Raw genomic sequence first — 16023 nt, 5'->3', positions numbered from 1 at the left:
AAAATCTATCAATTATGCTATAAAACGTCGCTTTTCAGATGGCTTTTGTCTAAAATAGAAATGACCGCACTTGTGTGCAGTCTTAGTACTTAAATAGTTGTTGTAATGATAATACATAACATATGTAAAGGTTGAGACTGAACACGAATGCGCCCACTTATCTTTTAGACAAAAACCATCTGAAAAGCGATGTTTCATGGCATATTTGATAGATATTTCACATTAAGCTTAAATTCGAGCGTTTTTAATGACCAAACCAGTTTAAACCTTTTACGTCAACTAATTGAATTGATTGAAGTAGACACTTAAGTGTTTGTAAATTGTCAAAAATCTGTCATCAGATGAATTCCACATTTTAGACCAAAATCAACCCCTACCGAACTTTCTCGTTTCACCCAAAATGAAATATGCACATCTAAATATTATGCACAACAACTGTGCAAAACTGCATTGGACTCCTACCCTCCCGTTTGAGTTTTTGCGATTAGAAAAGATATTTCTCAAAAATTTGTTTTTTTAAAAGAAAACGAAAGATTTTTCCTAATATAATGAGCCAAAATTCACCAAAATATAATATGCACATCTGGTAGGATACAGTGTATACTGTTGGTGTATCTTGTCTCAGGACTTCATATTTACGTTACTTTACAAATTATTAAAGATGTATTGATAGAGAATGTCGAAACAGACTCAAAGAGTGTATCTAATTCCATGTATTAAATGATAGTTTCATATATGTCCTCTTACACACGTATGTTAAGCATTCTTAGTAGCTCTAACATTTTCTGGGTAAAAATAGACACTAGAAAAGGGACGAAAGATACCAGAGGGACAGTCAAACTCACAGATTTACTAATGGTTAGTAAATTTAATTCAAAATATATATCATTAGAAAACATTTATACATTTTAACTGGGTTTGTAAACATATTTCATCGAAATAGATATATAATTGATGATGAACCTACCTTTAAATGATTCAAAGTCTAAAAATAAATTTGTCCATGGCTCATTGAGATATAGAAAAGTGTCATCACGTGATACAGTTAAAAGATAAAATACCTAACTATTAATAAAATTAGATATGGACATACGTTAATAAGACAATCTAACAAAAACAAAAATAAAACACAAACAAAACAAAAACGATATTGGGCTTATTGTGTTGGTTGTTGTCATAAGATTTCACTTGACTATGATTCATTTAAAAATGCATACAGTATCAAATGCATATAAACGAAAGCATTTAATGTCATTTGCAGCGTTTTCCGAATGCTTTTGTGTCGAGCCAATACGTGAGATTCCGCTGTGAGACATAGCGATTCTACATTTCGTCGTCGTCGGCAGTTTCAATTTTCAGGTTCCGTCTGTGGTTACAGTGGGTTTTTTTTTATATCAATAACTTTGTCAAACCTTCATGGAATTAAATGAAACTCGTTTTTTTATATTAATACAAGCCATTATCAACAGCAAAAGTTTTAAAACCATTGTGTTTTTGTCCTTTTCCCATATTTTGCTGATAGATAGACATAGTTTGTTGGCAGTTAAAATTAAGATACAGTCTGAAGTTTTAGTTTTTCAAACATTAATAACTTTGTCAAACTCGGAGATTTTTTAACTTTGGACATATTTATGATCAAAAGACAGTATCCACAGCAAAATTGAATTATGTTTTCATTTTTCTGCATTTCAATGATAAAAAAGTAAGTTTTGTTGCAGTTAAAATTTACATAGATTGTGGTATTACACATTTAGACACTAATAACTTTGTTTAACATTCATATAATGTTTCGAAACTTAGAAATACTCGTCTTGAAGAACAAGTTAGGTTGTCGTTGGTTTCATGTCTGTCATATTTGTTTTTCGTAAATTGTTTTGTTATAAATTAGGCCGTTAGTTTTTTCAATTGAATTGTTTCATATTTTTCATGTCAGGGCCTTTTCTATCCGACTATACGGTATGTGTTTTTCTCATTGTTGAAGGCCGTACGGTTGCCTACAATTGCTTACATCCACTTTATTTGAACTTTGGTGGATAGTTGTCTAATTGGCAATCATACCTCATCTTATTTTAAAAAGAAAAAGCATCTGAAAAAAAATTGGATTTTCCCCCGTATTTTACTGTAAATGGAAAAAAAGTTATTTTTTATTGGCAATCGGCACTACACTTTTACACTGACAGCAGCAATAGAAGGTGAGAGAGACTCAGGATTCCAATGAAACCTTCATAGGTTTTCTTTTCTATTGTTCATTTAATGAAGATTACCAAATGTTTCTATACGGCGTTCGGTTGCATTTACTGCAACTATATGATCACAAGTTATAGTCCATAATGGCATTGCTCTACAGTAATCAAACGAGATTTAAATAATGTACAAATGTACTTATATTATCGCACACTTTTGTTGGAAATATATAGGTAGCACCCTGTCTGTCCATCCGTCTGTATTTTTGTGTGCTATTATGCCTTGAGAGCGCAATTCCTTCTTAAATGCTGGATGGATATTGATGAAATGTCAACAATTGTAGAATTACTACTGACGATGCGCATTAAGTAATATGCATATGGTCTTGCTTCTATATGTTGAATGGAAGATAATAGAACTTACCTACTTACTTCAATATAGCAATATATAGTAAAAGTATTTTGGAGCGGCGTATTGATTTGTGAGTTCACTCACCGTTCTAGTTTAATTGTGTTTATATTTTATAAATTCATAATTATCTATCATAAGTTTGTCTTAGCAACAAGTGTTTACAAAATTGTATTGGACATTAGGAGAGGCCAAAGTAAACCCCTATTTTAACAGTTATATATTAAATACGGTGCGATCGTTAATTATCATGTAAAGGTCATCTCGCAAAACGTTATGCTAATTGATTATTAAGTATATGTTTCTCGCGATACGACACAAAGCATGTTAAGTAACTGCAACACTTTCCAGTTGAAATATGTGTAAATTGATAGTATTTAAAAGTTTTTAAATCACATGTATGCATCTAAAATAGAGAAATAGTTATAATGCATATGATAGCGAAAAAGTTGTCTAATTGTTGATGAACCTACCTTGTGTGAATCAGAATCTGAAACAAAATCTAGCGATAGCTCAAATAAATATAGAGAAAGCATCATCATGTGATATAGATAAGAGATAAAATACTTACATATTGATAAACGAGCATTTGGACACACGAAAACATTCCAACAAAAATTATTACCAAAACTTATTTAGAAGTCAACATTCAATTCTACAATAGGCAAGCGTTCATATCATATATCAAAATAAAACACACTTGTACAGATAATTCCGTTTTCGATATTACAGAGTTTTGTGTTACCATTCGCAAAAGCTCAAGCATTACGCGTAGTCAATGACGTCATAGTTGTCTAATTAAAAATAAGTGTTACAAAGTCGAGGAAATAGGCTTATAAAACTATTGACCAGGGAAATAGTCTTAGAAACTATTGACTTGCAAATAGTCTGTAGAATGGAATAGCGCAAAAACTATTTCACAATTTTTGATATAGAAAAAGCATTCTGAGATAAAATATTTGGATGTATTGTCACAATGTTTTAAAGGGTTAATACATGTACATGGACATGTATCAATGAGAGAGCAATTTAACAATACCATAAAACAAAACCAAAAATCTAAAAGTCAATATAAAATTTCTACCGAAACTAGATGATCTAGGTCATGTTTGGATCTTTTTTTATGAAATTAAGGAACTATGGCAAACATGACGGCTTTATTAATTTCTTTCCCTAGTTATGAAATATCAATTAAGATATCAGATATGATTACATACCCTCTGTCAATTGTATGCAATTTGTATACCCATGTTGAAATTGACCGCTTGTGCCGTATTCAGTGTCTTTAACTTTTGACGGAGTCTGCATGTTCTTGCATTGCGATATTGTAAGATATTGTATTATCTGATGTATAAAAGAAATGAATGTGTGTCATCAAACATGCAAATGCGGAAGCAGCTTTTTATTTTACGCGAGCATTCAATATGATTTACAATTTTATCATTTTGTAAAATCCTCTCTCTATACGACACAAAACTGGCTAGATATCTGAACACATTATAGGATAACAAAGTTGATAATGTATGGTAATGTAAAATACGAAGCGTTAAAACACATCCATGAGCTTTAATTGGCCACCGGAAAGCCAATATAAAACAACGAATGTGTTTACTGCTGATTAATCTTCCTTGTAATGAATCAGGATCTAAAATAATCCGTCGAAACCTCACAGAGATATAGTAAAAGTTATTCCGATAAGAGATAAAATGCATTTTGATAACATAATGGAGATATTAACATATTTTGATGAGACTGTAACTGAACGAAACAATAAAACAAAACAAAAAATCTAGAAGTCAACAAAAACAGTAAGTCAGAGTAAATTAATATTGTTCCTTTGACTGTAAATTCGTGAATTCGTCCTTGAGGGTACCATAAATCCAGTACTCTGCTTGATGTTCTAAAATCTACTCTGTATAAAATGTTGAATATTTCGGAACACAAAGGTTCTTCTACCCCCACACCTTCTGCAGGCATATATTGCTTAACCATGATTTGTCAATCTATGTAGGAATTTTGTTTTTCACTGCTCTTCTTCTTCCTATTTGATTTGACCTTTAAAATGTTATGATTCGAGCGCCACTGACGAGTCTTATAAGGATGAAACGCACGCCTGGTGTACTAAATTTCAAGCCTTTTCTTATATTCAAAATGTTAAACTGTTCTAAATACATTGATTACAAGTATGCTTTTCATAAAATTACGTTAATGATTACAATTAAGTAGTGTGTGTACTCATGCAAAGCTCAGATTCCTTGCCCGACTTTGGCTCTACTTTTTCTACTTTTTGGTTTTCTGTAAATTCAGAAATTATTGGGAGGTTTTTATTAATGCGAATAATGCGACTAGGTGAGTATCGCAATAATAAGAACTCGCATTTTGATAACAAAAACATAGATCTATATGTAGATTTTTCAGAAATCGCAATAATTAAACTCGCATTCTTGTCCATTTTTGAAAAATCGCAATAATAACTGCACGCAATAATTTCTGAATTTACAGTATCAAGTTTTGGATTTTCAAAATGTTTGCCCGATCATCACTGGAGAGTCATTTATTGTCGAAATGCCCATCTGGTGCTGAAAAATTGGTACCGTTAATGTTACTACACAAATTACCCCCGAGTATAGATTACTAATGCCAGATTGGTCAATACATTTTGAAATTTTGCTATTTTGTGATTGATTAGGCTTTTTAACTGTTTTGATTTGAGCACGACTGATGAGTCTTATGTGAACAAAATGCGCACTTGGTGTATCTAATCATAAGTCCTGTTTCTTTGAAGAGATTAATATATATACAAAATGGTAAACTGTTCCAAATAAATTGATAACAACTATGCATTTTTATAAAATAACCTTATTCAATTATAACAATTAATTAGAATGTTTTACATAGATTACATTTTGCATGAAAAATCGAAAATTGATCAAAATTGAATGAGAACAAAATATGTTTTACATGGAAATGATTAAAAAATAAATAGCACAACAACCATTATGTACCGACCCTAAAAAGAACAGACATCATTGATCTATTTCAACGTTTACTTTTTGGAATTCACCTTTCTTGTTACGTCGGTCCTGAATTTCTACGATTGTAAAAAGGAACATTCCAACAGTTAAGAAGCCAAGACAAAGTCCAAGTTTTACTTTTGTAACTAAATATCCACTCCACGCAAAGGCAATTATATACCCAAACGATTCCCAAAGTTTGTAATTTGAGAATGCTGCTTCAATATTAGTTGTGAAGAGATATCCGTATAAAGCTGAAACAAAAGTAAGACAGCTTATTGTGGGTTTAAAATTGTGGTAAATGAGAGTAGCCTGTTTTTTGAAATTCAAAGCTAATTGTACCTGAAAAAAAAACATGAAAACAAGGGGAATTTAAAAGTTATCAGAAACGTAAACATTACAAGTAGTACAAACCTTGACGTAAGACGGGGTTTGTCGTGTTTGTTTAGCAATTTCATTTGATGTGTGGTACTCTTAATGTTTCAAGACGCCAGTCGGTTATTTTTGTCGTTGGGTTGCTATCTCTCATCTCTTTATATACATGTTTGGCTTTTCAATTGTTTTGTCTCGATTATATCTTATGGAGATTTTTACAAAGAGTCATGTAAAAGGAAATATTTATGAAACGTTTTTAACAGTCTCGCAAACTGAAATGGGACATCGTTTTCCAAAATCCTAATATTTTTACTCAACAGTTCATTACGATAGACAAAATTATAAAAAAAAGGTTGACATTATTTACAACATTAGTTTTTTATTAATTTTTGGTGTGAATTTTGGTGTGAAGCTTGATATCTTTTATTCAATGTGTTGTTGTTTTCTTTGAATAATTGAAGTTTGTTTACAAACGCTTCTAGCTGTAAACATGTCTTTAGTAATCACATGTGCACGTGCGATTTCGAAATATTTTCCTTTTCTTTTAGCTCTTATCCAAGTTGGTAATGTCAGAAGTTATATGTGCCCTTGATGAAATGCTATTTATGACAATGTTTTAACACCAAAAGTACACGCAAGTAACGTTATTATTGTAATGAGGGTTACATAAATAGAGCTCATAGATTTGAGTATCAAGAATGAACATGCTTTTAGATTACATTGCTTGCTTGCTCAACAATGATATCAATATTTCCTATCGATGGGAGGAGCAGAGTGCAAGTGAATCACCTGCTGATTGTTTTCATGTATGTTTCTTGAAAAGCTGTGGCTACCGAGTAATTTATTTTTTCAATATCTAACAATACTTCTGACATTTCATTTCAAACAATTTAAAAAAGTATTACTATCTTTTTGATTACGAAAAAAATATAATCAAAATGACTTTTTTTATTTTTGTTTTGATGAGGTAAGTTTATGCTTCCTTCACATATTACAAAATATTTACAATTCCGTCTTTCCACCTGCCTTTCGCTCTGTTATATATGTATAGCATTGAGTGTACTCAATATCTCCTTTAGTTGACAAAAAATGTTTGCAAAAATAACTCCATACCATGCATTGGAATATAGTTTCTGAACTAACAATGACTTCATGAATCAGAAAGCAAGCAATGCAACCTAAACCAACACCATGTTAGTTCTAAATTATTTTCTTTGTTGTATTGTGTACTCATTTGTAACTGTTGCATAAAGTGACTTTTGTCGGCAAAGTTATCACACTATTAACAAACAATCTTTGCTGGTTGTTTCATATAATGTAGTAATAACTGTCACATCTGTATCTTAATAATCGTATGTAGCTATTATTTATGATCATCAAAGAGTACTTTTAAGTGTGCGCTACTTTTAACTTTGCTGTTCGTTTTGATCTTGTTTGTAAGGCGTGAAGAATATTAATGCTGTTCATCGCTGTCGTCCTCTAAACTAAGGCGACAGTTTACCGATGTTTACAGCTCGTAAATCGATTAAGAGCCTGAGGTGTCAAATTAAGATAAGCAAGAAATCAACAAGATTTTCCATGAGCTTTCGTAGTCAGTAAAACAGGAAATAATAAGCGATTAGGTAAAACACATCAAATGGTGAAAAGGGGTCTCGGTGGCCGAGTGCTCTAAGTAGTTCTACTACTGTCATCACTAGCCAGTCAACACTGAGGTTGTGAGTTCGAACCCCGCTCGTGTGGGTGCACTCGACTACAATCTTAATTGACTAGGATTGTCAGTTTTCCTATCGAAGGTCGGTGGTTTTCTCCGGGCACTCCAGCTTCCTCCACCAATAAAAACTGGCCGCCACGAAATAGCCCAAATGTGGCGCTTATCAGTGGCGTTAAAACACCAACAATCAATCAATCAATCAATCAAATTGTGAAGTACTCTCAAGTGAAGCTTGATACCAAATATCTCTACAGAACTTTCTCTAACTCCCGCTATAATAACAGCTCGTACGAGGAGCAAATTGTTGCGCATCTGATTCTCCGTTGTATTACAAGGTTAAAGCTGTTTTCTAACTGTTTACCCTTCCGGATCACCTGAGATCATTCCCGGTTTTTCGGTGGATTTGTGTTACTCAGTCTTAAGTTTTCTATGTCTACCTTTTGTCTTTCTATCGTTTTTTTGTTTTTCTACGACGTTATCAGTTTCCCATCGAATTATTAGTATGATATTCCTTGGGTATCTTCTGCCTTCCTTTTTAATCTACTTATATGCAATATTTTAAGACTCCATTCATATAAATGTCCTGTGTATTTTCGAGTCGTTAGGTCACTTTCAAATTGACTATTAGGGACCTCTAATCTCCTTTATCAATATGATATGATTTAATCTAATAATTAGAATATTTTACCATTTATTTGTGTTTGCATAACTGCATCCCCTATTCCCCACAATCCTGCAAATACGTAAATCAGGAGCTGGTTGTCTCGATTTGGTTGCCACAGTAACAACGCTATTTGTGTTCCTCCATGTGATAGAAATGCTGAAACATAATATTTATATTTAAGAATTGTAAATTGATCCATGAAAAAAACTTATTATATATTCTGATTGTATACAATGGCTTTCAAAATTCAGATTACCGAAGAATATATATTATAAACCTCTTTCTTTGCATGTCTTTTACATGTGGAGAAGAATCTGCTTACCCAAACGGAGCACATGAGATAACCCCGCTTTTGGCGGGGTTCGTGTTGCTTAGTCTCTAGTTTTCAATGTTGTATCTTGTATAACGCTGTTTGTATTTTGATCGCTTTGTTTTTGTCATGCCGTTGTCAGTTCGTCATCGACTTATGAGTTTGAATATCCCGTTGGTATCTTTCGCCTCTTTTGTACATTAACAAATGAAGGTAAAATCGTTATTGTGGTGTATTTTATCTCTTCTTAAATTATCAGATTTCCTCTACCTTTTTATACAACATATTTATACTTTCAAAAGATAACAAGCACCCAAAAACTAATTTCAATGTAACAAAAAATAATTAATCTAATATAATATATCTAACCTATTAAGAAGAAAGGAACATGACCAACAAACTGAACCAGTCGGCCAAAACCCCATGAACAAATTGCACACACCGTACCAAAACAGATCATTACATAACCAACGTTCCATATCCCGATTGCGCAGCTAACGTAGGACTGAAAGTATTTCAAAATAATTTAGGTAGACCAATAGTTGGGTAATTATGGTGAGTTAGTATAGGGATTTCAAAAAACTGGTAATCACTTCTTAAACTTTTCTGTGGCTTTATAAATGATGAAAGGGTAAACAATTAACTATTTATAGATTTGACACTTTTCGGTTATCTCATTACTAATCTAGTGGAAGTTTTAAACTGTAATCATATTTTCAATGTCACAATTGCTCTATAAAAATGTTTTACATAGTACTATCTTGAAGGAATTGCCTCGTTCTCATGCTTAAACGTTAAATTCGTATCCATGAGAATCAATCGTTCAAAAAGTTGTCTATGCTTGAGAGGTAGCCGTACAACATTAAACATTATGGTGATATTAGAAAAATATGTAATTCAAATCTAACATAGATATATGCATATATTTTTATATATTTTACGATATTTGTACGTTTTATCTGAAGGTTGCCGAGAAAATTGAAAATGATGAACTTGCATCTTGGTTGATGAGCAGATAAGATGACCAATTATGTAGGATTCGGTAACGGGGTAGACCTGGGTCTAGGGAAATAACCCTTGAAATCAATTCTACGTGTATAATCGTCACTTTCATCCTTGCTTTTTGATGAGAAACAGAATTAATAAAATTTTTGATGAAAATGGTCGACAGAAACTTAACTTTAAATTGTTAGAAGAAATGTCACTTAAAATGAAATTAACACTTTATAAGTTTGGTGCTTCCGAAGCGATTTTCAAGATTTACAATCATCAGTAACGAATAAGCACAAAAATGTGTTAGCCAAGGATGTATAAATAGATTATAACACGAGGAGCTATATGATCAAAAGGGACATCAAAGAATAGTCAAATACTCATATGGTAAATTTTGTCTGTTAAATCAATCTAGGACTTATTTCCAGAAATACTACATTTTGATGCGTTTACAACAGAGAGTTAATACCTTAGTATAGTCGCCTGTTATGAATGCTTGTTCAATACCACTATAGATGGTTAAGATTGTTAGGAGCTTCTGTGGCGTTGAGCCCCACCAATGTTTGAATGTTGACAGGAACAATTTAAAGGATATTTTCGAATCTCCCCCTTGTGGAGTTTTATCCAGTGTTATGTTGTCAAGAAATATTGCAGTAATAATAAACGCTATTACAGCACAGCCAACATAAATACCACATAGTGTATATACCTGTAATAAATAATAAGTAACGCTTAAAACACAAAAAACGTAACAGCTCACGGTGTGTATTCCGGTCTCCGATTTCAAACAACATCACAATTTTGATATACATATCTTACATGTCTTGGGAATTTGCTTTTCCAAAATTCAAACATACTTTACCGATGTTCAAGTATCACAATCGATTAAGAGATACAAATTAAGGTAACAAACACAAAACGAGAGAATCGCATAAAGCAAACAAGAAGACCGAGTACTTCGAAAAGGTAAGCATCTTCTGCAATGCATGCATCACTCTTAATGCAAATCTCAACCTAGCTCTGGAGGGGTGATCATGGAACAGCTATTTAATTAGAACTTATCCGAAATCGCAAGAGACACACTGGGAACAACTGTTGAGTGTTTTGCACCGGAGGCACATGCATCATAAATTTGGCTAGGTCTTACTATTTTTTCTATATTAAGCTTATTCCTTTTGTTTTGTTTTTTTTTTGCAGTTAGCGGATTTCATTTTGTTATTATATCTAAAGTGGAGTTTGCTAGAGTTATTTTTACATTATGTCAACTAACTAATACTTTTGGGAGATATAATTTGACTGCCCGACGAAAGCAATAAATGTGGCACTTTTGTGATAACATCAACGTCATTTAAATAGCAGTCCGGCTATATGCATGTACAGCATATAAAATTTGATAAATTTCCATGACAAACCAGTCCAGAAATTAAATTTCCATCATCGTAAATTACTGTACGAGGTTTTGTCTTCTTAAAAAAAAAAATAGACCGACCAGATTGACAGAAATTGAAATGTTCCCATAAAATAAAGCTTTCCTGTTGAAGAACGGTAACTAATAAAATTAAAGAATTCCAATTTGTCTGCTTTGGTAGTACGGCATTTACCATACCCTGTGAAAATTCTAGACAGAAGTGGAAACACAAAAAAGTTTAAAAAGAAATAGCAAAATGTTCTAAATGGGATCAAGAAAACCCCGTAGTTTATAAATACATATTATGTACCTATATCTAAATTGATGCTTATGAGCAACATATTCGAAAATATAATGAAAGAAAAGCCTTTACTGACCTTTGTATCATCCGGTCTATCCAAATTAGAATTATTTCCTGTTGGTGCAGTTGGATCAAAATTGGCTCCGCATGAATCAATATCATTTGTTGTATTCCCTGGCGTTACCGCAAACACGGTTGATGAAATTATATTTCCCCAAATGTCGCCTAAATACATGTATATTAATATATCCATCATCATGATCAATTAAGATGTCTTCAAGCATATTTTGGACACAGTTCCTGCCTTCAAAAATATTTGCAGCGTTTATTTGAGTCTAAAAAGAACTTACTTAAATTTTTAACAAATATGTGTCGTGTCAAGATATAAAGTATTTAAAGTACTTAAGGTATATTTGTCCTTAATGATAAATTTGTTGAAACTCGAATTAAACATAAAAACATAATCTTTAGGGACAAATGGTTCATACAACCGGTCCTTAAATGTAAAAAAATAAATTATATTTGTCTCTTCTTACATTTATGTTTTATTTTTGATATAGAGATAGAGCAAGTTCTTATATATATAAACTGTATAAACTTTATAAACTACCATTTTGCAAGCTGACACTGACTTCCCATCATTTATCCCATCAACAATTAAACTTTGGAATAATTTGAACATATCAGTTCGAAATGTAGACTCATTATCAAAATTCAAAGTAGAATTTAAAAACCACGACATTCGAAATGAGAATCAATCTAAACATTATTTATATGGTTCAAGAAAATTGAATATAATATTAACCCAATTTAGATGTTCGGCATCCTTCTTGAATTGTGACTTGTTTAGAGCTAACATTATATCTGATCCAACATGTAAATGTGGTTTGGATATTGAGGACATGCACCATTTTTTCTTTGATTGTCCTTTCTATCTAAATGAAAGGGCTATTCTTTTTAATGGTCTCAGCTGGCTTCCCGAAGGCTGCGAGTTGGACTTAAAACTATTGGTTTTTGGAAAAGAAACTTTTTCCTATGATCAAAATGTGCAAATTGTTAAACAAGTAATCAATTTTATAAAGAGATCAAAACGATTCCTCGTAGTATAGTATCAGTATAGGTAAAACACACATCATCATCATTATCATCATCATCATCCTAATCTCTGTCGTTCTTTTCTCATTCCCTCTCCTTTTTTCAGTATAGTTTAGTAATATTTGTGTTGTTTATATTATATGATGCATGCTCATGTTCAATTTGTATTGTTATATATATTGTATTGTGGAGAAGACTTTATAAGTATGTTTTACTTGTGTCTGATCCTTTTTTGCTTTGAGCAAATAAAATATGTTTAAACTAAACTGTGAAATATCTATCTTGTTAATCTTTATTTTTTTATAAAAAAAAATCAATTATCATCGAGTTGATATTAAGACCTTTTCAAAATACAATTTTCTACTCTGTGATTCTGGAAATTTTTATTCTGTAATTGTTCATGAAATATATCATCAACTCTGAATTCATAATAATGCACGAATTGAACATAAAATTTATTTGTTTTAATTTATGAAATCGATTTTATTTACTTAAACAAATTGGAACTTTCCGAAAAAAGTAAAAAAGAACAAATTTCAAATGCTTAAGAGTTTAAAATGTTATATTGCAAATTTTCTTTGTAAAACTAAAACTTTCAGAGAATTTTGATTTTCAAAGTCATAGGAAACAAATTTAAAAAAAGTTGAATATGTTTTAAATACTTGAATAGCTAAGTTTTACTATAAAACAAGTGTACTTCAACTTTCCTGTAAAACATGTAAAAGAAAGTCCTTTATATTATCAAAGTCTTCATAAATGTATTGCTATTGAAATCTTGTCTTCATGATAATTTCCCGTATGCAGTGACCTCTTGTTAGAACTTCGGCCACCCCACAGCGCAAGTGCGAGAATGTAAACATACGTGCACTGGAAGGTAAACAGTAATAACTGATTCTTAGAGAACAAATTAAATACAACAAATCATTTAATAACTGTTAAGTTTAAAGTTTAATAAACAACTTGGAACGCACGGAAAATATTAAAAACAGTATTAAAGCTCTTTCTATTCACTTACTGTTTACCAGTTCCACGTACTCTGTGCTGATTGTTTATCAATATCACGATCCGGTAAACTTCGGCAACAAACTCGGAAATTAATATGCTTGCGATCAACAATCACTGAATGAAATATTATTTATCGATAACACGTTATAGATTCGAAATAAATATATTTATTCATTTTTATTTTTGGTGTTTTAACGCCACTTTTATGCACCGCTTTTGGGCTATTTCGTCGCAGCCAGTTTTTATTGGTGGAGGAAGCCGGAGTGCCCGGAGAAAACCACCGAACTTCGATAGAAATACTGACAATCCTAATCAATTAAGATTGGAGTCGAGTGCACCCGCACGAGCGGGGTTCGAACTCACAGCCTCAGTGTTGACTGGCTAGTGATTACAGTAGTAACTACTTAGACCACTCGGCCACCGAGCCCCTCGAAATAAATATAAAAAACGTGCATGCATTGGTTCAATAATTTCGATAACTTTAAAATTACAAGAAACTCCTTTCATATGACTTTAAAAAATAATACAACAATTATCAATGGTGAAATATTGGGTTATGATCATCACTTCAGCACAACAAAAATATAGTGTACAACATTATTATTGAAACAAAATGGATTACCAAATTAAAAGTTTTAAAACTGACAATATACGATATGTAATGTAATATGACATTTTCAGTGGTCTTGTGATGTTTGTGAATTTAATTTTATATATGTATTTTATTTTTTGAAATAAAAGTTACTTAAAAAAATATAAATAATCTATTGTGAAACCATTGCTATAAAAATAATAAAAGTCAGAAAATAAATAATAAAAAGATAGCAGTTAAATCTTTTAATAAATTGTTTGATTGATTGATTAATTGTTGGTTGCTTAACGTCCAGTGGCAACTATTTCATGCATATTCAGGACGAGAACAAATTAACAATAAACACAATAGGTAGGTTCTGTAATAGGGGCGTCCGGGATCAAGGTCGGAGAAATTTAGACTGCCACGGGAAATGATGGTATATTGGATAGGGACAGAAATTAAGCCTTGCAATAGGTCACCTACGGACCCCTCAAAGAGTTGTTGCAAGGGTTCTTAACGTGCAAAGAGCGTGGCACTCTCTTTACACGAGGCATCGGATTTAACGTCCCCATTCTGACCGTACGTGGCTGCAAATTTGTACATCCCGCACAGCCAAACGGACGCCCCACTTTAGCAAGGGTTTTACTGCCGGTCGGTGACCATACTTCTATTCTCCAGTCACCCTTGGGAATTACTTAATTGAAGTGTTAGTGTTTATTGTATAGAAACTGGTCTCTTTATATAATGTGAATTATCTTTACATTATTATGCAAATTTAGTCCGGGTAGATTTCCCGCTAGTCGTGCACGCTTGATTATAGTTTTCGTTTTACGGGTAGATAGTTATCTAGTTAGTTCGCTGCTGAAAGTTGAAGGGGTTGGATGTTCTTTTGTATTGAAGATTTGTCCAAAGTCATGTGGTTGTTATAGTTGGAAATATCAGGTATGTGTAGGATAATTTCTATTGTCGAGTTTCTGTATTTTTCGGTTTGATATAGTTCATATAGCGCGCATTTGTCAAATTAGTTCTAGTAATGCGGGATTCGCTATTCTTGTTAAACTAACACTTTATTGCATGCATGTTCCTTATTTTTACAGTGAATGCACATCCTTGACGCACAAGTATGAGTTGTCAGTGAGCCTAAAATCCATAATTTTGGTATGTGTATATGAATGTTTTATAAAAACATAATACTTTAGAGTGAGCGCATTTTTTCCATATTTCCGGTGAAATGTGTATGTTAATGTAGAAAATATTTTCTATGTTCTATTTTTATTTTATTGCATTGAAAAGTATTAACAAATTAAGAAGGATTGTCTTTTTGACCGTTTTACGATTAACAAAATACATTCAGTTTAACATGAGCGTGAAGAAATAATTCATTGTAAACATACAGTGATTGCCGACACCTTTTTGTCGAGAAGACTGAGATAATAATATTTTACTTAGTTTGATACAAGTGTGCAAATTATAAGTGCACGACGAGGTATATTTTTGTAGAGTTACATATAATAGTTTTCATGTATATTGCGTGATAACAGTAATATCGATCGTATGTATTTATTGATCATATTCAGGGGAGAATTCGACTGAGTATATTATCAATGATACTTGAAAGTTCCGAGAACATTTTCGTAAAGTTAAAAAGTTATTTTCTTTTGATAATTCATACAGATAAAGAAAAGATGAGAAATACAAATATTATGTTTTATTGTGCATTGTGTTATGTAAATGCGTTTATATATGTTGAATGTTATATTTAGAATTTTAATACAGATATTGGCATATAATTATAAATGAATTTATTATGTTTTGTAGGGCGTTTATTTCATTATATTGAATACGTCTAGTGCCAATAATAAATTTATCATCTTTTAATGGATTGGTTTTGTTAGCCACACGAACCCCCGTTACAGTAGTACACTGCACGACCCACATCTACATCTTGATTATATCTATGTTTTGATCAATTTTGATTTCA

At 32.0% G+C, this 16023-nt stretch overlaps 1 protein-coding gene across 5 annotated transcripts in view; it reads right to left on the bottom strand.

Annotated features, from left to right (window-relative positions):
- Positions 1-3678: 3678 nt before the first annotated feature.
- The window catches only part of LOC127702355 (protein unc-93 homolog A-like), a 34374-nt gene continuing 22029 nt past the window's right edge, over positions 3679-16023 (bottom strand). For 4 of the 5 annotated variants that reach the window (XM_052206504.1, XM_052206503.1, XM_052206502.1 and 1 more), the window contains 6 exons: positions 11445-11593; positions 10129-10368; positions 9036-9171; positions 8381-8512; positions 5657-5860; positions 3679-3936 (listed from right to left, as the gene is read on the bottom strand). In XM_052206504.1, coding sequence (XP_052062464.1) covers positions 3878-3936; positions 5657-5860; positions 8381-8512; positions 9036-9171; positions 10129-10368; positions 11445-11593 — 920 coding nt within the window. In that variant the 3' untranslated portion in view covers positions 3679-3877. Of the gene's footprint in view, positions 3937-5414; positions 5861-8380; positions 8513-9035; positions 9172-10128; positions 10369-11444; positions 11594-16023 lie in introns of those variants that run through there. The other variant, XM_052206501.1, reaches the window with a different exon arrangement.

This window comes from Mytilus californianus, unplaced genomic scaffold (genome assembly GCF_021869535.1).
Source record: "Mytilus californianus isolate M0D057914Y unplaced genomic scaffold, xbMytCali1.0.p SCAF_5, whole genome shotgun sequence".
NCBI lineage: Eukaryota > Metazoa > Mollusca > Bivalvia > Mytilida > Mytilidae > Mytilus > Mytilus californianus.
The sequence above is the reverse complement of the archived record's forward strand: the minus strand, read 5'-3'. Positions and strand labels throughout refer to the sequence as shown.